We start from the raw sequence: 23,597 nt of genomic DNA, 5'->3' as shown, positions 1-23,597 counted from the left end.
AACATTTAGGACCGGTTGGTGCTACCAACCGGTACTAATGGTCTACCAGCACCCGGGCCTGGCTCGTGCCACGTGATGGCACTTTAGCGCCGGTTCGTGCCGAACCGGTAGTAAAGGGGGGGGGGCTTTAGTCTCCACTCTTTAGTGCCGGTTGCAGAACCGGCACTAAAGGCCCTTACGAACCGGCACTAAAGCCCGGTTCTGCACTAGTGGAGAGACAGATAACCTCATTTGTACTACTAAAATAATGTAATGTCAGGCGTTTGAAATAACACGAGTTTTGAGAACTTTTACATCATTAAGGTTTAGTATAGCATATGGTGTTTTTTAGTAGTAAGTGTCAAGTCTTTAGTAGTATAAACCTCAAGTTTAGAGGCTTTTAGTACCGTTTGAGGTTCTGAAACTTGTTCTTTAGCAGTGTATGAGGTTGAGAGATTTTGTATGGTATGAGTTCCAGTGGTAAAAGTTATGAAACCTAATTTTAGCAGTACAAATGAGGTTCTTTAGTAGTGTAATACTGTAGTGTATGACTTTTCAGTAGTTCATTTGTATACTACTAAAAAAAACTCATAAAACCAAGCGTCAAGTTCAGAGGTTCTTAGTATAGCATGAGTCAAGCATCAAGTTTCAGTTTCAGAACAACAAGTATGGACTTGGACTATCAACTTTCAGTTTTAGAACAACAAGCATCAAGTTTCAGTTTCAGAACAACAAGTATGGACTTGAACTATCAACTTTCAGTTTTAGAACAACAAGTTTAGACGTAAAATGTATAGGAAGAAAGAAAGTGCTTCCGTCAGAAACCACATAGGCAGGTGACTCGAATGCTTGAGCAACACGCGAGGAGGAGTAACGATCAAGCATTAAGAGGTAAAAAGGATCTCTACTACTTGGTGATGGTTTGCTGAGGTTGTGAAATGGTAAATGCCCAGTTCTTCAGTTACGACACTGTTGATTTTCTTCACAAGTTTCAGATACAAGGCCGCCAGACAGCTTCACCACCGTCCGCTGCTTTCAGCACGAAGCGTGCTGCTCGAGGCGCCCGATAAGTTATCACTCTCGGTCTCAGGGGTGGCAGCATCGAATCGGCTGTGTCTCTCTCTGGCTCCCGGCGAAAAGCCCATTTTCATGATGGCGTGAGCGTGCGTGCATGAACGATTTCATCAGGAAAATAAGGCCATGAAGGACGACGACCTGGGAGGCGCGAAAGGCGTCACCATGCGGCCACAACGGGCACGCCGGTCCTGCGGCGCCGGCTCTGCGTGGCGGAGGTCCAGGTGCTGCACCGTCTCCACTCCATAGGGCCGCCGCGCCGGCCGTGTGTGGCGGAGGTCCAGGTGCTGCACCGTCTCCACTCCATAGCGCCGCCGTGGAGCATCAATCGGGAAGGTCACACCGGGGGATCCCGTCCCGTCGCCTGGCGCTGCTCACGTCGCCGGCAGGACGAAGGAGGAGCGGGGCGACTGCCGCGTCGCCTTCAGGAGGAAGGAAAAGCAAAGCCGTGTCGTCGCCGGGAGGATGAGTAGATAAATGGCCTCGTGTGTGGATGGAGGAGGCCCGGGCATCGGGGCAGTTGGGAATTGGGATGAAGTTAGACGAAGGATTGTGGGCGTTCGAGCAAAAATATGTGGTGTGATAGTTTTGCAATCTGGCACACAGTTGCCATATATATATATATATATATTTCGTTTTTTGAAACGTAAATGTACGAATTTCGAATTTTTCAAGTTCAGCCTCCATGCATGGGGCTCGTCCTCCATTCAGAATTTTCGGGCTTTTGGTGGGTTTTGTGCAGTGGCTTGGTAATGCTGCTGTTTTAGTTTGATGGTTGGTTCATACTGACAGTTGGTGCGTCTGACCGATATGGCTGTTTCTAACTTTGTACGCGGTAAAGTAGCTGCTACCTGGCTGTGAGTTCTTCCCAATGTTGGTTCTTTTTTAACTCGATTTTTTTTTGGAAATAAACATGTACTTTTTTAACTCGAATTTTTAACTTGTCTTGTTTCCAGAAATGCGGTGCTCTCGTTCAGATGGCGGTCTAACAGTTTGAGCACAAGCGGGCCAGTAGTAGGGTAAGTTCCACCAGCGCAATCCGAGGGACGGTGGGCTGGTAGTGTGTGTCGGTGCACCCACACTCGTAAACTTTTTTCTCTTCAAGAGAGCCTCAGGCGTTCGGGTACAAGCTTTTCCTGTCCGTAATATGAATATCTACGAAAACACTAGTAAAATGCCCGTGCGTTGTCACGGGTCTTTTGTTGTATAAAACTTGGTATAAAAATTGCGTCTTTCAAAGCCATCGCCTCAACAGACTATTGGTGCATTCGTTTTGAATGTCGACATAATCCATCTTCATCTCTCTCATACTCTACAAAAGTAAACATATATAGAAATACACCTCTTCTATCATGCGCAAAAAAAATTATTTGGATTTAAATATATAAAGAACAATTATTTGAATACATCTCAACTGATTGTTAGAACTCGATGATTTTCTGGTCTGGTCCATCGTAAAATTGACTTGTTAGGGATCTGATATTTTTCAATATATAAAAGTATGTGACGTTTCTCTTATAGCAAATAATCGCTTTCCCTAAAAAATCCTCCTTTTCTTCTTGAAAAAGCAATTCACTCTCTCATTATCTCACTGCATGGCACAAAGTTCACACTAACATCTCATTCTCCCATCTTGCTCTCGTCGTTGACGCTGTTGAAATCAAAGCACGCCATGGCGCTCAGCCCACACCTTCCTCTCAGCGTCATCTACCCTTCCCTCCACGACGTCGACCTCCCCCTCCTCTCCCACTACGGCGTCCCAGGGTGATTACCAGTGCCAAGGAAGGCACACCATGATAGCTGATGGAGACCACTACAATGTGTTTTCACTGCCTTGATATACAAAATGGTATATATATCATGTGATCCTCTGACCTCTTCTTTTCTGAAATAGCTAATATGGATTTCAACGTCACAAGAATTAGCAAAATCGGGGATGCTACTTACCTTTCATTCTTACATCAAGACTGCAAGACTGTTTTCAGCTTTATAAATATTGTTGTTAATTTTGGATGCTTGCATTTCCATCATGAAAATAGGTAATATCTTATTTACAAGGATACTTGTACTTCCAGCCTCAAGAATTGGGAGAGCTAATATCTTATTTAGGAGGAGACTTACATTTCATGCTTACCGACTGACAGAGCAACTAATTTGTTATTTGGATTTTGAGTTTCTATCATATTCGAAGTGTAACGTTTCCATGTCCTTATGTTCACTTCCCTATGTTGAATTTCCCAGCATCATATGCAAACTTACTGACAAGTGACAAATATGTAAATAGCATGAAAAATGTGGGTGACTAACCTATTTATATGAATTTTCTAGTTGAATAGTTCTCCCGGCCCCCGCGTCCCTCTCCGAGGCGGCACGGGGGGAACCCCAGACCCTGCCGCCGGCCACCCCCTCCCTCCCCTTCCCCTCGCCGCCACCGTGGGCCGCGGTGAACCTCCGGCGGCGGCTCGACGCGTTGGCTGCGGTGGTGGGGCGTGCTTCGTCCGGTGGTGTGACCTGCGGTAGCGGCGGCCCGGGGTCCCTGCCCTGTTCCGGTCCAGTCCGATCTGGATCTGGTTCTGGCCGGTAGGATCACGGCCATGGCTGCCGGCAGGCGTGGTGGCGCCGGTCCTCGTCGGCTGCTGGGCACCGTGGTGGTGCTGGCGGTTGTGCTGGTGGCTCGGTGTGGTGGATGGTGCTCCGAGGCGGCGGCCTCGGACCGAGCTCCCGGCGTGGCCTGGGCGTGGACGGCGTACGTGTGCGCGGAGGCTCTGGATGTGTGCGTGGGGCGCGGATCGACTGCCGGGGGCTGGCGCACGTCGGGCGCAGCGACTGACTGAACGGACGCGGCGACTGGCTGGTTTCTCCGGGGCGCGAGGTGTGATGCGGGTGGACGGCCTGCTCTGGCTCAGCTGCTTCGCTCGAGCGGCTCTGATCTGGGTGCTGCTCCTGGCGATGCGGCGTTGGTTGCTGCGGTGGTGGTGGCTACGGTGGTGCTGCGGTGGTGGACGGCGGCTTCGGCCAGGGGGTGGTGCGTGTCTGGTCGCGGTGGATCGTGGGATCCCGTGGCCAGAATGAGGTCGGCCTCAGCAGGTGGTGGCCGATGGGCGGCGGTCGGTGGTGGAAGGTGGTCGGCGCATCTCCGGGAGAAATCTTTGCTCCGGCCTTCTTCGGAGCCGGCGACGGCGGCACCCGCGGGTGCCGTGATCTTTCTTGGAAGCGTCATCGTGGAGGTGTGCTCCTCCTCCCCACGGCTTTGGCTCCGGAGGGAAACCTCAGATCCGTTGGGTCGGGCGATGGAGGCGTCTTCGCGTCTTTCTCCTTCTTGGGGGCATCGTCTTGGAGCCGGCTACGACCGGAAGACTGGTGGATTGCGGCATCTTCGCCGCATGGTTTGCTGAGGCGGGGCGCTGGTTTCTGTTTGGCAATGATGATGTCGTCGAGAGGAGATCGGGTCGCGGCGTGGACTTCGGTAGCCGGTTCTTCCCGACGTGTCCGAGGTGCTCTTCTGTGGGCACGGTCGGCGCAAGCTCTGCATATTTCCTTGGTGAGGCTCGTCGTCAAAGTCGGAGCTGTCGGTTGCTTGCGCGTGCGGCCTTCTGGTGGCATGTGCCGTCGTGGCTTCTATGCAGTTGTTTGCGGGTTGGCTTCGAGGTTGGAGTTGTATGGTGAAGTCGGAGTCGCCCGTTCAAGGCAGCCGGTGATGACGATGACGCTTGCGACTTCTCGGCGAATGCCTTTCTTCTTTGCAGTTTTGTGTCCCATGTCGGTGGCCAGGTTGGCCGGTGGTGCCCATATCATATGGGTTGAGTTGTATCGGTTTTAGCCCGGTTTTTCACCAATTAACCGGGCAATTCTCTTCTTCTTAATCAATGAAAATGGCAAATCTTTTGCCTCGTTTTAAAAAAAAATATTCTAGTTGAATGTTTGTGCATTGCCACGGAATTAAAAAAACACAGCAATTGAATAATTATCCCAATTCAGAAATGTGTTGGAAAAGGTGGCATGTGGTTTTCATCCATACATTAATAAAACTTATTCTCTCTTGTTCTTCAGCCTTGACAGTTATTATTTCTTCATAACCATCCACTCCTTGCAAGAAGACCAAACGATATCAAATATGATCCCCACCCCTCTTCTTGTTGCACTTTCATGCTTGACCTCGTACTTGTAGAAATTATAGAAATTTTATCAGTTCACAATAATATTTTCATTATATTAATCTAACCTTAATTTTTGACCATAACAAAGATAAAACTTCAAACTAATAGAGCCCTGATTAACTAAAATATCGCTTTTCCCCATTTCTTAAACTCCTCATACGCTACTTTCCCCATTGTCCCCGTGGCCACTCGACCATGTCTACCTCTGACCATGAAAATCAATCATATAATGTATAATTTGACTATACATTTTACAAGATAAATAAAACTAAAATATAATGTAAAAACACGTCGTTTGCACACTGCAGCAGTGATACATTATCACACCAGGTCAGTTTCGAGTACTTGTACCATGTATAGTTATTTACATCAAATATTTTGGAACTATGGTAAAAGTATAGGTCCGATAAAATCATACTTGTACACATTACCACCAGTAGCAAGATAAACGCGGTGGACATCAGCTTTTAAAGCTTTATTATTCAGAATCAAGGCAAACTCTTTTTGCAGGTTCAGGAAGAAAAAGACCATGTGCAAGTATTGGAACAAATGAGAAGCTTACTAGCTAGGCATGATGCCACTGGGTTGGATGTCATGCACACGGGCTATGCTTTCCAGTCCAACTTCTGTGTAGCCGCATATCAGTCGACGGAGCTGCTGCCGACAGCCAAGCTCTCCCTCCATGCTGCTACACACCAGCATGCCATGCCGCGTCGCAAATCTCTCTGTTTGCGCCTAAACAGATCAACCAGCCATGCTGCTGCCGACTGCGGTGCTCTCCCTCCATGCCGCTGATCACCATCCTGCCACGCCATAGCGCCAAGATCTTCGTCTGACCCGTAGAATAGCAGTCGGACACGCCGCTTAGGAGCACTTCTGTTACGTCGCCTAACACTTCTGTTTTATAGCAGCTGGACGTGCTGCTTATTATTCTCTCACTATTACACACTTTCAGTAGTAGTAAAGATTCGAATTTTCCTAGAATGTAATGTTGTGAAATTTCTAACGACCAAACAATCATGTATAGTTGAGAAAAGATACGTGAAATGATAAGACATGCACCGAGTATAGAACAAAAAGCACCATATGTTTCTTCTGAATCTGAAGCAAAAGGTACCCAAAATGCACAGTTTTCTCATCCAGCCTCATCCTCTGGAGAAACAAATGGAGGCAAGTCTCCTACCGAAGCACATACTTGAAGCATGAAGGATGAAGCATGCAAGCACCTACCTTGGGCATTTATCAACCTTGGCATTTTTCTCTTTCAAAGAAATATAATTTGGACTAATTTTTTAACCTAATCTTAATAAAATATTAACTATCACATAACAGATAAATGACACCAATCGTAGCCAATCATAAATGACCTCAAAGGCACATCATAAGAAATTAATCCGAATTAAATAAAATATACCCTTATGCTGGTGGCTTCGTGATATTTGCATCTACATAAAGTAATGCAGGTGCCAGGGTTAGGATACTTGCATGCAGGCATCAGTAAGGAAAACATAATTTCTTTTGTCTATTCCACTTATAACATTCTTCATGTAGTTGTCATTCTCATCTCTGAACTTTTCAATCAGCAGCTGACTTAATCTCCTCCCCAAAACCATGTACACGAGGTTGAGCTTCTAGCATCTACATTCCATATGGGAAACCCGGGCGACATACCTAAAGTGCAATACACCAGGCAAGCAATCCCATTGAAAAGCAACACAAGAAACAACAAGGGCGGTAATAGCAAGAAGGCAACTTGATCTAGCTGACTCACTGGCATCAATGGCAAAGGCGATTGTGGAGCTGCTGCTTGTAAAGAAGGACTTCCACCCATTGGCTTAAGCGACGGAATCCTCTAGCTCCGATAGGTGCGAGAACCCGGCCGCCTTCGGCCACTGCTATGCCTAATATTCATTTAAAGAAATCAAAACAATATGCAACAAGAACATGTTTAGCGCTGCCATGGCTCTCAGCACCAAACGATCTCACACAACATAGACGGACCAATCAAAAAAGCTGGCAGGCAAAACATACATCGTGCATAAACCAAGGGCAACAGCAGCTCCAGCTACCTGTGGCATCAGGACTCAGGACACCGGAGGCCTGCTACTTGGGTAACGTGAGCTTGCCTTGCTGCTCCTCCCTCGGCGCCAACCTGAAAGACATGACCGCCGGCCTGGCCCCGGCCCTGCCAGCGAAGGATCAATCCATGGGTGGTACTCCTCCCCCAAAGTACGCTGCAGATTGCACATTGTACACAGAGACAATTCTCTGTTAGACTCGGAAAACGAGTCAACGATGTACATACAGGAGGACAGGATGGATGCACATGAAGCGAGAGAAGCACGGATCCATTAAACATCCCCATCCCAACAGCGAGATGGAGGCTAATCGAAATCAGCAAAGCCACATGTGTGGGGATCAGAAAGATTTGGCGTGTCTCTTCCTCCCTAGAACCAGAACCATCGCTTCCTCGAGGCGCTAACCCCCTCCATCCGTGGCAATGAAGATGCCGAAAGGAATTCGGCATCCCATACCTAACACGTTCACTTCTTTCCAAAAAGAAAAGAAACGCAGAGGAACATGGGAAGGGGAGAAAACGAAAGACGAAAAAGAATTGAACCCACCTCCACCATCGAATGAATCAAGCGGCCAGACACAACATCGTGCTGGCGGCGCGACAATGAGGGCCAGGAACAAACAAAGTGGGCAAAAAACTACGAATGGACGCCTCGGCAATGAACGTGTCGGCGAGGAGGATCTTACTGAAGGCGAGCGGCAAGTGATAAGTTGATGGACCATGAACCACTGGCTAATGACATCGCCGGGTATCACACGGTCTGGGCGGCGAAGCTCGGATCCGAAGATACTTAACTCGTCATGGGATAATAGATAGGCAAGCTCTCTGAAGGACATCACCAGATTACTCTAGATAGATTCTATGCAAGTTTGGATTGTTTCAGCCTGGCAAACTATTTCCCCGGCAACTGAGGGTCTCATAGGTATTTAAAGCTTCAGCACAAGGAAGAGTGTTGAAAACCAGGCACTTGCATATAATCAGAAGCGCCATCATGACAACATCGGATATTGTGCTACCAATATCTGAACCTATTAAACCTTATGAACTTATAATTACAGTTAAACTTTGCATGCCATTGTCTATTCATTCCTTAGAAATTTCTATGAAGCTCGGAACAGACTATGATATAAATATCACAAAATGCATCAGAAATAGCTCACAACAATATAAGATATAATGAACCCAAGATCCAAACGACTAAGACAACAACAGTCAACAGATTCAGCCAACCTATTTCTCCTGAAGTGATAAGCGGCAACTTGGTGCTCGAATTCTCAGTTGTTCGACTCATGACCAAAATCGGAGGAACACCGCGAAATTAAAAATGAGTTTATACATGCCAAAATCAAAGGAAACACTGCAAAGTTACAAATTGACAACTCAAAGCTAAAACATAGAAACTACGTAGTGTTGTGGTGCCAAATATTTACAAAGGTGAGTTAGAAAAACTATAAATGGTTGACTGGTCTGAGAATACACTGAATTACCAGAGATTAAAATTGAACTGACCTCACAGCATGAGCCTTAGAGATGCATGGTATGCATGATAGCCTGGAGATTTTCCTTTTCCCTTTTATCCTCAGCTACATGAATACCCAGATAGAACTCTGCTTGCCCAACAGCTCCACATGCTCTACAGACAAATAGGAGTCCTTGTTTCCTGTAAGAGGTTCATATGGAAAGTTAAGGCAATGATAATTAGTAAGATTGATGCTCCGAATTAAAGCCGATTGGATGAGGTAATTCGTCAAAGAAGTACAATGCAAAGCTGAAACAATGCAAGTGAATTAAAAGAGGGGCTGATGGAAATCGAGCTTCAAGCGGCGACATCCTTCGTGGCATATGTAATACAACCAATTCAGTTCAAATATGTATTTATTATGTTAGCATGAAGGGCAAAAATAAGGGGGACAAACTAATCTTATGTTCAAGCATTAAAAAAAAGTAAAATCTAAATAGTGATGTGATCACTTCCTTTTAAACAGCTGCTACGATCAGGTCAGCAGATTGAAAAACTATAATATTTATAACAATGGAATAGAGGGGCTACTACATTACACACTTATGTTTCTACACATTCAGTTGAGGAAAATCCATGATGCACAAAACAGGATCAGTTTCATCCATCTGATTGTTAATGACCACAAAATGACATGATACAAAAGAAAATACCATGTGCATTTAATAGAAAGTGTAGGAGATATGCCCTAGAGGCAATAATAAATGATATTATTTATCTCCGAGTTCATAATTATGTTTATGTTCCATGCTATAACTGCAATGATTCTCGAGTCTGCAATATCCACGAGGCTCGGAGGAAGACTCAAATGCACGTGTGGAATAATAAACGGTAAGAAGTATTCCCAGTCTGGCCTCTAAGACTAGCTCAAGTGTTGCATGATGATTCTGTTTTCCTGGTCATGGGCATGTCTATGCCAGCAACTTTGAGGGCACAATGTTAAGAGAACATTTGTGTTGAATCGACCCGGATTGATGTTATGCTATGAGATTCATTCGTCACAAGTTTATTGGTACATAACACAGAGATGGTTAACGTTTGCATGATTCCTTAGACCATGAGAGTATCGAGTTTCTTCATGCTTGCTTCATGAACTTTGGGGTTTGTTAAACGTCATCCGTAAATGGGTGGCTATTACGGCGGCTTACGGGTTCATGGAAAAGTGTGTCAAGTAACTTGATAGCTCAAGATTGAGATTTGCTCCTCCGACGATGGAGAGATATCTCTGGGCCCTCTCGGTGTTACGGTATCCATCATCGTCTGGCCAGACACTTTGTGATTTGATCACGGGGATGCCGGAATACGATAACGAGAAAAGAGAACAATACCGGTAACGAGGTAACTAGCATAGTGGACAAGTTGTTGATCCACGGGAATGCCAACATGTCTCACCTCGGGTATTTGTAACATATCGCGAAGCAACAGGAATAGCACACGGCAACTGAAGGTTCACTCGAATATTTATTCGTGTGGGTATAGGGGTCAATATGGGTGTCCACGGCTCCGATGTTGATCATTGATCGGAAGGGGTTCCGGGTCATGTCTATACTTCACCGAACCTATAGGGTCACACGCTTAAGGGTCATCTATCTGCTGAATACTAGACAGGGAGTCTGAGAGAAAATCACCGAAAAAGTTTCGGACAGCGGAATCGTACCGCAGAGAGAGGTCATCGGATAAGTTTCGATGATACCGAAAAGTTGTTTCGGGATACACCATTAAGTCAAATTGGTTTCGGCACATGCCTGATAATTCTTGGAGGATGCCAGAATCATTCTGGAAGCTTTTTGAAATTTTCTGAGATAAAAACCGGAAATGTTCCGGAGCTGCCGGAGCCACTTCAGATGCGTTTCGCAGATGAAAATCACTAAAACCGGAATTGTTTCGGAACGCGTTGAAAATCATTTTAGTGGGTACTGGAAATGTTCTTAGCCCACATAAATATTTTCAGTTCGATCAGACGCTGAAAAATGTCGTCATGAATAGTGAAAATCAGCTTTATGGTTACTTTATGGAAAGCCACCTTTTGGGGCTTTGCTCCAAAAGATCTTGGGGATGACATGGATGGATAGGAGCCATTTTTTGGGCCCCTCATGGGGGTGTGGCCGGCCACATGGGGTATCCCCCCTTGGGGACCCTCTTGTTCCTTGGTTTTACTCCTAGGTCCTTGTGGAAGGACTTCATTCATGTGCATTTTGGGTTTTTTGTGAAACTACCCTACCCCCTTGGGATTTCCTATAAATAGAGGTGGAGGGGCAGCCCTCCACACTCATCCCTTGCTCTCATACACATGCCATGCATTATCTGGCTTCTTCTCTCCCTCCCACGAAAAGAGTTTCGTAGAGCCGTAAGGCTGTCTGGGTTCCGGCAGGAACTAGTTCTGGACGGCGAAGCCCTGCTGGATAGATGACACCGTATGTGTGCAACTCTGTAGAGAGATCGTAGTTTCGGTCTTAGTTCGTGAGTGCCTCCCGAAGGGCTGTCCGTGTGACCGTCCGAGTTTCGAAGGTCCTCCCGAAGGGCTGTCCGAGTGACCGTTCGAGTTTCGAAGGTCCTCCCGAAGGGCTGTCCGCGACACCGTCCGGGGGGCTGTTCGACCGCCTCCCGGAGGGCTGTCTGAGGAGCAGATGAGGGTATACATCCTCGCGGTTGGGAGGTTGTAAATCCTAGCTGCGGGGATCTGCACCGCCGATCGTCATCGACTCTACTTCCCGCTGCGCTACGAGTCGGTAACGAAAAAGATCAAACCATGTATGCAGTCTCCATAGTGGTCCTGGGCTGGTGCGTAGGTCGGAAAATTTTTGTTTTCTGTCGCGTTCCCCTTCAGAAAGTGCTTGTGCGTTGCTACTGGCAATAATGGAGATAACTGAATACCATGTGAATTTAACGCAAAATGAAGGTTCCAACCAAAGATTCGAAATACCCAGCACCTCCATGACATGATAATTTAAAATGGCATATGAGTGAATATCACCAAAAGGAGGACCTCCTATGGTGTAGGAGGCTTAAATCTGATATATCAAGATCAAAGTCTTCTCACCATAATGGAGATAACTGAATACCATGTGAATTTAATAACACAAAATGAAGGTTCCAACCAAAGATTCAAAATACCCAGCACCTCCATGACATGATAATTTAAAATGGCATATGAGTGAATATCACCAAAAGGAGGACCTCCTATGGTGTAGGAGGCTTAAATCTGATATATCAAGATCAAAGTCTTCTCACCATAATGGAGATAAACGAATACCATGTGCATTTAATAAAGGTTCCAACCAAAGATTCGAAATAACGAGAACCTCCATGACATGATAATTTAAAATAACATATGTGAATGTATTTTGTGAAGTTGCCAACTTGTCATATACACAAAAAAGAACAAATTTGTACTATAAAGTTGTTCAATGTGCCATGTGATAGGAAAGAGAGAAAATATGCCTAGGTAGGTTCTTACTACAACTGTTGCTCCTGCTACTAATTACCGGTCACTTCAATCAATAGCTAAAAAGTATTTTAACGTTTTTCTCTGCCCCTGCTTTTGGATTTGATTGCAGACTTGATTAGCCTTACCGAATCTCAGAGTTGCTTCACCAAGGCGTGTCGTTTTTCGCCTTCCCATTGCATTCAACAAAATATTTTCCTATCACTCCCTTTAGCTGATGGTTCATCCCCACATAAGACGTAGCTGATGCTCCCTGGAAAACCACATTTGTGCATCTTCTGTTACATACATGAGATTCTCTAATGCGTGTTTAGGCAGGAGCTAGCATGTTAGGAATGAAACATACAAGCCCAGTGAACACTGGATTCACGCACAACTACAGGAAATCCCTCCAAACTAAACTAACCTATGAATCCCGCTTCGGCGAAGCGGGTGAGGAGGAGGGTTACCAGAGGCTGGAGGAAAATGAGAGCAGGGACTGCGAGCCGAGCATCCCCATCGCTGGCACTCGCTGGAATTGGAACTGGAGCAGCAGCAGCAACAACAACAACGTGGGGTAGGGAACTGGAGCCTGATCCCGACGCCGCCGCTGCCAAGAAAACAGCGTACCACCATCTGAAAAATGTTCATGTGCATCTCAAGGAAGGAAGAAATTAATCATGAAGAAACAGAGCCATGGATCATGCTCTTTGTGCACATTTTATCAAACAACTCGACTGCATAACCCAGCCTCCCATTTATCCACATACATAGAAAGAGATGCACGAACAGGGGCCTTTGGTTCTTTCTTAGCAGGCTGCTGCTGCATCCTCGTGCTGCTCGTTGGTGAGAAAAGGTAGGAAGAGGAGAAGGAACAAACCTTGGAGCTGGTCGATGTGGTGGGCAGCGGCATCTCTGGCGGTTGGTGTGGGTATCTGAGGCGGCGTCGCCGGCAGTGTCCTGGGATCCGCGACAGCAGCGTCCTGTTCCTGATCGGCGACGGCCGCGTCCTGGTCCAAGACGTATCTGAGGCGCCGCCGCTGCCGACGTCCTGGTGGTCCGCGACGGCCGCGTCTTGGTGATCCGCGACGGCGTATCCCCGGATCGGCGGCGGCGTCTCCTTTGGGACCTTGTCCGGGAGAGGAGGAGCGTCTATGCGGTTTTTTGCCTCAGGTGATGCCGGTGCGAGGGTGGGCGTCGGCGTGGCGGCTGGTGACGCTAACCCTAGTGCATCAACGTGGCGGCTGGTGGTGCGGTTTGGCTGGCTGTGAGATCGGCCGCGGCGGCGATCTCGTGCGTCTGCTTCAGTTTGAAGATCGCACGACGGCGGCGGCGTGTCCTTGAGGGGATCGATAGGAGAGGCAGGGGCGAAGGAAGGAGCGGCGGGGACGTAGGGATGGATGACGGCGGCGAACGAGTCGTGCGTGCCAGTGGTTCGAGGGCAGGAGGAATCGCTCGTGCGATTCGTTTGTGTTTTTCTTCGCTGGTTTAATTTCGTAGATTTTTTTTTTCGGGCGTTTTTCTATGGTTCGACCGGAGGAATCGCTCGTACCTACATCGCTAACATAGCACGGGTGTGGGGGATCGCTCGGAGTTTTTTGGTTCGACGTGTCTATCTGTGAGGTGGGAGGGTGGACGAAAAAAATCAAGAAAGATGGGATGAAAATTAACCGACGAAGACTACCAACTGAGACATTAGAAGTAGAAACTATGGACACAGCACCAAAAAATACCCGAGCCGGAAATGCAGTCATTAGAGCATCTAGAGGGAATATCTACGAAAACACTATTGACGCAGCACCAAAAAATACCCGAGCCGGAAATGCAGTCATTAGAGCATCTACAGCCTACAGGGCCGGTTAGCAAATCCAGACCCTCAAACGCTTGCGGACACGCCTGCAGGCACTAATCGGGCACTCCTTAAATTTTGTCGTTCACATCCGTGTGTCTCATATCCGGTACCCTATATCCATACTAAGCATGCAACATGAAACTAAACTACGTAAATCATCGAACAAACATAGAATTGAACATAGAAATGCACATTCTGATTATCAAACGATCACCAACGGATCTTCAAAAGATCGTCAAAGTCACATAATTCACATAAACGACGGACAAGTTTAAACTAGATTACTAAGAACTTGAAACTAAAAATGGAGTAGTCAGAGCTTCACCACTTCCTCTCCGGGCCTTTTGCTCTTCCGGTCGCCAGCGCAGCTGTAGGCGTCCGCGGTTGGTGGAGGGTCTTGGTCGTCCGAGGAGGAGGTGCAGCTGTCGCAGTCGCTGTTGTCGGAGTCCGAGTCGGAGAAGACGATGAGACCCTTCATCCGACGGACCGCCCTGTCCTGCTCTCGCTTCAACCCAGCGACCCAAGCCTTCTCCGCCACTGCCTTCTTCGCCTCGCGCTTCGACTGCTCAATAGCAAGCCGGAGCGTCTTGGCGTTCTTCCGTCAGAGGCGGTGAGCATCCAGCCCCGCCGTCGTGAGGTACCGAAGGTAGACCCATGCAAGTAGCCGCGCGACCTCGTCAGGGTCCACCTCCATCCCACGGCGGCGGCGCGCGGACTGCTCCGCCGCGTCCCTCTCCCGTGCACACTGCCTATCGCGGCGCGCATGCGGGCCGGCGGCACGGGCACTAGAACCCACCGCTGCCCGCGTGGATGAGCGGACGGCAGGGGAAGGAGACGGTGCGGGGGCGGTGCAGACTGCGTTGTCCTGGTGTCACTGTGCACGGGCCGGGAGAGTCCAGCTCCGGCGCGGGAGCTACGACGACTCTCTAGATTCGGAGCTGCCGCCGGTCTCCATCTTGGACCACTCCAGCGCAATGCGGAAGGCCTCCTCGTAGTCGAGCTCGGAGCCAGAGTCACTGTCGCAGCTGGACATTGTAGTGGATGGGATCAGAATCGGAGAGGGAGAGGAGAGGACGGAGTGAGAGAGAGTGAGCTAGGGGTCGAAGCGAGGCGCCCGGATTGGGGTTTTTTATGGGACATCTGTGGGTTCGGCGGTGGGCAGGGCCTGTCAGGCGGACGCGCGGCGTGCCCGGGCCGCTCCATATCCGCCCTATGTTTGGGCCGGATTTGAGAGGTGTCGGTCAGCCCGGACGTTTGTCCGCGGTTTGAGATGTCCGGTTGGGTTGGTTTTTTTAACCATCAGTGACCGAACGGCCTGCCCGGACGTTTGAGACGGGTATGAGAGGCCCGAGTGTAGATGCTGTCAGAGCACATACGCCAGCTTGATCTGAATGTCTAACCGCCGCCCCTGACCTCCCTCCAAACCATGCCACCATCTTTGACACCGACAACGCCTCGCACCCTGAACCCATCAACCTCCATCTCGGGTCCGGAATACAGGTTACAAATAGCACATCCAAAAAGTGAACAAAAAAAAAACTTCCCTATTCCTAAATCCCAAATTCGAACTCAAAGACGTCCTCTAGTCACACCACACATCACAGAACATGCGAAAGCAAGTCTTAATAGGACAATTATTTCGCTGCTTGTGGACCTGAACTTGGGTGCTCTATTCATAATAACCATGATAAAGTTTGGATGGAACTAAGCAGATCTTGAAGAGTTGTATGCGCCGCCAGGCCCCTCCACCACCCACCTCACCGTTGGCCTCTCCAAGCCCCCGGCGGCGCTGTCCCATTTCCTCGTTGGCGTCGCGGCCGTCTGCCTTCTACATGGACCCCCACCTCCGTCACGCCAGCAATGATGGATGGGTCCTTTCCCCTCACTCCACCGTCATGCATGCGGCCGAGGGGATGAATAGCATGTGCATCGATATATCTTGTTCGTCACCTTTTAGTGGCCTTGCACAGTCTCACTGCACCACAACCGGCTCCACCGTCGGCGTCGGGCCAGCTCCCCCTTTGCCGCGTACAGCTCGGACTCCAAAGTTCAACACACCATGATCAAAAGATCTGCACGAAGCACTGATAAAAAGTGCCCGAACAGGTGGCCGCGCACGACCGCACCAACACCGGCAGATCCGGCAGCATAGAGTAGATCGAAAGGACCAATCCACCGAGACCACAATCATATCCATCGATCCAGCCACCACCAGGTGACCGGCCGCCGCGCACCCGAGCACTTCAACTCCAGCCGCTTGATTACTCCACAAATTGCGTGCGCCCTGCACTTACTGCAATGGCCATCTAAAAATCCACACGTACGTACGCCCAGTGCACCCACCCAGCAAACCGGTGGATCCTCACACATGCATATATGCACGCGTGCAGCTACGCCACATGAAGAAGATAATGCTTCAAGGCTTATCTAGCCAATTGTCCACCGAGCAAGCATAGGCATAGTGCAACGATCCACTTGGAAGGCATTCCTTTTAAGGAAATGGAAACATGCCTTGCACTAGCTAGTTTTCATCACATTGCACGCTAATTTTTTTATGAAACTAGTGCACTCATATATACATTCGGTAAAGCAAAGAAATTCGTTCAGTTCCAACCTGTTCAAATCTGCATCCAGGAATATTTTCCCACCAAAAAAGTAGATGCTTTTCCTTGGCGCATGTTACCTAGCTAGCTAGTTAAAGGGCACTGGCAACTTTTACAGAACCATGCATGTGTGCTCAACTGCTGAAATAGAATAAAAACCCAACTGTCCATATGGTTCTCCATCTTATTTCTTCACTGGAACTTTCATCCTATAGGCCCATGTTACCTAGACGAATGAAAGTAGCAAACTCGCTGCATATATAGCCCATTGCGTCCTATAATACCTGTAGGGTACAGGGCTCCAAGTGGTCATATAGCAGCCACGGACGTCGTTAGCCACACGTAAACCGAGATGTGCAAGATGAGTCCAGTGCAGCTGCCGGTCCTCCTCCTCCTCATGATACTGACCGCGCCGTCGGCTCACCGGGCGGCCGCGAGCCCCCCGGCGGACCCGGTGCAGTGCTCGTCGGGCGGCGGCACGGCCGACTGCACCTTCTCGACCGCGTACGGCGTGTTCCCGGACCGCTCCACGTGCCGGGCGGCCGCCGTGGCCTACCCTACCTCCGAGGCGGAGCTGGTGCGCGCGGTGGCCAACGCCACGGCCGCCAAGACCAAGATGAAGGTGACCACCAGGTACGCCCACAGCATGCCGCCCCTCGCGTGCCCCGGCGCCGGCGACGGCCGGGGCCTTGCCATCAGCACCCGGTGGCTGAACCGCGTCGTGGCCGTGGACGCGGCCAGGGCGGAGATCACGGTGGAGAGCGGCGTCACGCTGCGGGAGCTCATCGCAGCGGCCGCTGGGGCGGGCCTGGCGCTGCCCTACGCGCCCTACTGGTGGGGGCTCACGGTGGGCGGCATGCTCGGCACCGGCGCGCACGGTAGCTCGCTGTGGGGCAAGGGCAGCGCCGTCCACGAGTACGTCGTCGGGATGCGCATCGTCACGCCCGCGCCGGCCTCCGAGGGCTACGCCCGGGTGCGCGTGCTCGCGGCCGCCGACCCGGAGCTGGACGCCGCCAAGGTCTCCCTCGGCGTGCTGGGTGTCATCTCTCAGGTAAGGTGATCTACACCCTTTGTTGTACACACTATGATGACACGAGGGAGCACATTTATCAGCTGACCTAAGTATTTCAGCGCATGTTTGTTAGAAGATCACACTGTCTTAGTCATATATGGTACGTAGTAATAATGACTCTGATCTAATCCTTGACTTGCATTAACCTCAATGACATATACTACATAGATATATTGATTAACAATATCAATATTAATTAGTACTTACGTCAAGATTAGTGGTAGATAAGTATTGCGTGCTAGTGCTTAGCAACTGAACCATGCGCGTACGTACTTGATGCAACATTTATGCTGATGATGAGTATGTATATTAGAGCGAAATGTCGATGAGTACGTATGTAGTAGGCGTACGTACCCGATCCACGGGAGGGCTGTGGCTCAAGAAGGAAGCACCACCGGTGGATGATACTTGGAGTACAAAACATGGTTCGTCAAAAAGTACAAACATGCAGCCCACAGCGGGGGTGTGTGTCGCAATCATGCATGTCACTTTAACTGTTTTGGCATTATAGTTTACACTTAAAAGGACACCTTTGGAACAAGGTAGACAAACAGGCCGTGTGTTTTGCTTGCCTTCACGTGCCGACATGATGTAAAGTTTATGCTTTTACTCGATTTTTTTTCGACCGACACTTGCACCTAAGTGTCAAATGGTTCACAATAAACACTTAAGATAACGAAATGGAAGATAAGTAATTCAGGCAAACATAGGGTTGTCCACTACGTACATACCCCACTATATGCTATTGTCGATATGTTGTTACAAAGTTTAGGAGAACCTTCTTTGATACAGAAAAGTTTAGGGTAACTTATGAGATTTTATCTCACATTTTGGTTATCTCATGGAAAAGCTGACAGGTAGAACCCACGTGAACGCTAATATGATGCAGAGGTGCAGAGGTGTACACATGCTCCACCTGCATCCACCACATCCCTTTTTGTGCTTCTTATTATTCCTCCCATTTCTATCTCTACCCTCACCTCTCCCTCTTTCCCTCTTTCTCTCTCTCACACATCGGCACCAATTATGTTGTTTCGTAGAAAGGGCAAAGGGCACATATTAATTAAATCTAGCCCCTACAAGAATTTCCAAACAAGAATAAAAACTACAGTCAAGTCATTCAAGAAATCAACACCATCTTCCTTCTACATCCACCGGCAGCCCGCAGTGAGCAAATCTCGTCGCCATGACCACGCAAAGTTTATGCTTTTACTTGATTTTTTTTCCGACCGACACTTGCACTTAAACGTCGAATGATTCACAAAAACACTTAACAGAATGAAATGGAAGATAAGTAGTTCAGGCAAACATAGGGTTGTCCACTACATACCCCTCTATATGCTATTTGTCGTTATTTTGTTGCAAAGTTTAGGAGAACCTTATTTGATACAGAAAAGTGTAGGGTAACTTATGAGATTTTATCTCACATTTGGGATATCTATTCGCGGACCACAACACTTGTGCTAATTCTGAATACAATAAAAAAATCGACCAATTCATGGTCAAACTGACAGGTAGAGCCTACGTGAACGCTAATATGATGTTGAGGTGCAGAGAGGTGGATACATGCTCGACATGCATCCTCCACATCCCTTTTCGTGCTTCTTATTTTCCTCCCATCTCTCTCTCTCTCTCTGTGTGTGTGTGTGTGTGTGTGTGTTATGTTTTTTGATAGAAAGGGCAAAGGGCAAATCTTGCCAGTACAAGAATTTCCAAACAATTCAGTAAAAAAAAAGAATTTCCAAACAAGATTAAAAGCTATAGTCAAGTCATTGAAGAAACCAACACCATCTTCGTTCTACATCCATCGGCAGCACGCAGTGAGCAAAGCTCGTCGCCGCCTCCAGGGCTCTATCTCACCTGAGCAACCTTGTTGAAATCCAGCAGCTTGTAGAAAGAACAACCAGGAAGTCGTCGATGTAGACCAGAAGACGCCGACCACGAACTGAATAGATCACGTCTTAGGAGAAGTCGACACTAAGAAGGTCCAGAAGATCATCTCAACTCTTCGACCAGACAGAGAAGGGAGACATAAACCTCACAAGTTCCCCGACGAAGCCATATCTGGCCGAGCTTAGTCAGGAAGATGGAACTGGAGAACGAAAACATGTCACAACGTCACCCCCTTCGCAGGATAACGCCGTCATGAACAAACGCTAATCATGCTAGACCGAGTGCTGAAGATCACACCATCGTCCGACTCGTCGACGCCACTAGAATGAAGGACTTCGACATGGGGATAGCCGAGGAGCCATTATTCCCATTGTCACCAATATACCAACTTTACCGACGATGAATAATTCGAAGACCCTACGAAGTAACTATCGGGACCGGTCGAGGGGAAAAGCTAGCCGCCGCTTGGTCCCTTCCTCTGTAGCAAAACCTACAAAAGCAACAACAATTATGTTTATCACAAAGTAAGAGATTTGAGTGTCAGTTAGAGCTATAACTTATTCTTAGCAGCAAGGTGTGAGATCAACCAAATCAACACAAAATGTGATGCACACACATATGGAATATCCTATCAATTCAGTATTAAATCATCAACACTTATTTTGGGACGGAGGAAGTATAATATAAATATAAGATGTTTCTCCCCAGATTGAAAGGCAAAGGTGTAACAACAATGTGATTTAAAAAAAAAGTCTAATATTATGGGACGGAGGGTGTACAATTTATACAACTATTAGTTTTGAAATGTGCACGTGAAGACCTAAATTTGTACTGTACGTAGGAGTAAGGGCAGTTGTACAGCTTCAGACCTGAATATGGACGTGGGAGTAATTTCCCTTTTTTTTTTGCAAGGTCTAATAACAAATCTGTACGATGATGCTTTGCAGGTGACTCTGGCGCTACAACCTCTGTTCAAGCGGTCGACGACGTTCACGGAGCGGGACGACGACGACCTCGCGGAGCAGGTGACCAAGTTCGGCTACCAGCACGAGTTCGCCGACATAGCCTGGTACCCGGGCCACGGCCGCGCGGTGTACCGCATGGACGACAGGCTGCCGATGAACGCCTCCGGCGACGGCGTCCTCGACTTCATCGGCTTCCGCCCCACTTCGGCCACGGTGATCAAAGCCAACCGGCTGGTCGAGGAGGCGTCCGAGCGGGTTGGCAACGGCGGCAGCGGCGGCAAGTGCCTGACCGCGAGGGTGACCCACGCCGCGCTGTCGGTGGCCGGCTACGGGCTGGCGCGTCGGAGCGGCGGGCTGTTCACGGGGTACCCGGTGGTGGGGCGGCAGGACCAGATGCAGGCGTCGGGCGGCTGCCTCACCGGGAAGGAGGACGCGCTCCAGACCGCCTGCGCCTGGGACCCGCGCGTGAGCGACTCGAGCTTCTTCCACCAGACCACCTTCAGCCTGCCGCTTAGCCGCGCGGGCGCGTTCGTCCAGGACGTGCAGCGGCTGCGCGACCTGAACCCGAAGGCCCTCTGCGGCCTCGAGCTCTACGACGGCATCCTCATCCGCTACGTCAAGTCCTCGACGGCGCACCTCGGGAAGCCGGCGGCGGCCGGGGAGTCGGCGGACATGGTGGACTTCGACATGACCTACTACCGCAGCCGCGACCCCAGGAGGGCGCGGCTCCACGAGGACTTCCTGGAGGAGATCGAGCAGATGGGGCTGGTCAAGTACAGCGGCCTGCCGCACTGGGGCAAAAACCGCAACCTCGCCTTCGCCGGCGCGGCGGGCAAGTACCCCGGGATGCGCCGGTTCCTGCGCGTCAAGAGCGCCTACGACCCCGACGGCCTCTTCTCCAGCGGCTGGAGCGACATGATGCTCGGCGCCGGCGGCGCCACCGGGCCGACGACGGACGCGGCCGGGTGCGCGCTGGAAGGGATGTGCGTGTGCTCGCGGGACGCGCACTGCGCGCCGGAGCAGGGCTACGTGTGCCGGCCCGGGAAGGTGTACAAGGATGCCAGGGTCTGCACCAAAGTGTAGCCATCGTCCATCTGAATTACAGAAAGAATGGTAGAATGGGCTAGACACAAACCACACATTGGGTCGAATTTGGAACCTCACCAACTGCTACGTAGAATTTACACAATCCCAGTTAGCAGTAACACATACTCACATAGCTGCTGTGCGGTCAGATGCCTCGCTGTAGTACTATTTAATCTGATTTAATCTGGAGACTGGAGTGTACGGTATCCTTTTTTAGTTTGGACAGTGATCGATGTGTATCCTTCTTACAAATGTATACTAGGCTAAAAAAAACGAATATTGTCTTTGGAGGCCGAGCTCCATGGAGCTCGGTTTTGAAAATTTCGAATTTCATCAAATTTCATATTTTCTGTCTTTCAAAAAAAAATCTGAAACAAAACACAGATATACATGAAGGCATACCACATATGTGTGTAAATTTTCTGGGCAAAATACGTTGAAATGAGGGCGGTGCAAAAATGACAAATCTGGAGCTTTTTAACACATGATACTATTCATCTCCCAGACCATGAATTTGTCATTTTTGTACTGGTCGCATTTCAATATTTTTCATCCTGAAGTTTTACACACATACACATAATATCCTTGTTTACTTGCATAATTTTTTTCAGTTTATTTAAAACCGAAAAGTTTGAACTTTGATTTGTTTTCAAAAAAAGGCCTCCATGGAGGCCGAGAGCCAAACGTCCATTCTCTAAAAAAGCATCTTATATTTTGAGACGAAGGTAGTATGTTACACAGACATTGCATCTATATATTCGGTTCCAATAACGGAAAAACTAACGCCCACACGTGTGGGCGTTTGCACATCGCCCACATGCCTCGATCACCACTCATTTTGCCACGTATGAACAGATGACATCAGCAGAAATCTTTTTGGTTTTCGGCTTAAAAATGTTTTATCTCCTAATTAAAAAAGCGAATTAAAAATCCGTTTTCACCATTAAATCCGTCTCGACGAGATCTTCAAAACTAGACCCCATGTTGATATGTTTCGACGAATTTTTTCCCCAAAAGTTGCCATGATGTTTACACTGTAGTTGCCATAGTGCTTAAGCTGAAGTTGCCGTGTGGCAATTTTAGTTTGTAGATCATGGCAATTTTAGTTTTTCGATGATGACAATTCCAGTACTTTGATCATAAAAATATTTTTTTGTGTGAACCATGGCAATTTTAAGTGCCTGTATCATGGCAATTTTAATTTATGGTGCATGGCAAGTCTAGTTTCTTAATTCCCCGTTTTATAATATGTCAAAATTTACTTTTAAATGTAGAAGAAAATAGCTGAAACATATCATGGCAACTTTAGTGTAAACATCATGGCAATTCATGTGCTATAGACACGACAACTTTTAACCAAAAAAAAAATTCGTCGAAATATATTGATATGATATCTAGTTTCGAAGATCTCGTCGCGAGAGATTTAATGGTGAAAACGGATCTTCAGTTGGATTTTTCATTTAAGAGATAAAACATTTCAAAAAACAGAAAATCCAAAAAAAATTCCACATGCATGCATACGGTGACATGTCATAGTCTGTGTGCTATAGGGCGTGTGGGCGGGTTTGGCTCCCACCACACATGTGGGCGTTAGGGTTGTCCTCCAATAATGCTTGATTCACGGGTTGACTCCAACGAACTTTTACGGAGTGGCTAACGTGCCCTCTCCTAATTTGCCCTGCCATCCTTTTTTCACTGGCGGGCCCGCATCCCTTAATTAAATCCTGGCCATTAATTCTTGATCAGCCCGTAAACCCTCCATGAGTGTAGCATTACTCATTTGGTTCAGCTTCCGGCCATCACACCAACTCGTTTCCACTGTTTTGTCGTGTGAGTTGGATAAAGCTCTGTATGGCCGGCAATTGGCGGTCGACAATGGCGGCGGGGGTAGATTGG

General features: G+C 48.4%; 2 protein-coding genes across 2 annotated transcripts; one reads left to right on the top strand and one right to left on the bottom strand.

Moving 5' to 3' along the window:
- Positions 1-12,048: 12,048 nt before the first annotated feature.
- LOC123142427 (uncharacterized) lies at positions 12,049-14,560 on the bottom strand. Its single transcript, XM_044561346.1, has 4 exons — positions 14,408-14,560; positions 13,111-13,713; positions 12,701-12,840; positions 12,049-12,504 (listed from the first exon to the last, which is right to left on the bottom strand). Exons 1-4 carry the CDS (start codon positions 14,558-14,560, stop codon positions 12,474-12,476), a joined length of 927 nt encoding a protein of 308 aa, XP_044417281.1. The 3' UTR covers positions 12,049-12,473.
- Positions 13,692-21,892, top strand: LOC123143483 (L-gulonolactone oxidase 2). The gene is made up of 2 exons (XM_044562410.1): positions 13,692-17,736; positions 20,598-21,892. The coding sequence occupies exons 1-2, from the start codon at positions 17,038-17,040 to the stop codon at positions 21,696-21,698; spliced, it is 1,800 nt and encodes a 599-aa protein (XP_044418345.1). The 5' UTR covers positions 13,692-17,037; the 3' UTR covers positions 21,699-21,892.
- Positions 21,893-23,597: the final 1,705 nt, after the last annotated feature.

Source organism: Triticum aestivum, chromosome 6D (genome assembly GCF_018294505.1).
Source record: "Triticum aestivum cultivar Chinese Spring chromosome 6D, IWGSC CS RefSeq v2.1, whole genome shotgun sequence".
Classification (NCBI taxonomy): Eukaryota; Viridiplantae; Streptophyta; class Magnoliopsida; order Poales; family Poaceae; genus Triticum; species Triticum aestivum.
This window is presented reverse-complemented; position numbering and strand designations above follow the sequence as displayed.

What these genes read in the sequence shown, in the direction of transcription:
- LOC123142427 (XM_044561346.1), bottom strand. Translation starts at nt 14,560, where the DNA reads ATGAAGGGTCTCATCGTCTTCTCCGACTCGGACTCCGACAACAGCGAC. An exon ending in CCACATCGACCAGCTCCAAG is followed by an intron (nt 12,841 to 13,110) that starts GTTTGTTCCTTC and finishes TTTTCTTGGCAG; the next exon opens with CGGCGGCGTCGGGATCAGGC. An exon ending in TCATTTTCCTCCAGCCTCTG is followed by an intron (nt 12,505 to 12,700) that starts GTAACCCTCCTC and finishes GTGGTTTTCCAG; the next exon opens with GGAGCATCAGCTACGTCTTA.
- LOC123143483 (XM_044562410.1), top strand. Translation starts at nt 17,038, where the DNA reads ATGTGCAAGATGAGTCCAGTGCAGCTGCCGGTCCTCCTCCTCCTCATG. An exon ending in TGCTGGGTGTCATCTCTCAG is followed by an intron (nt 17,737 to 20,597) that starts GTAAGGTGATCT and finishes GATGCTTTGCAG; the next exon opens with GTGACTCTGGCGCTACAACC.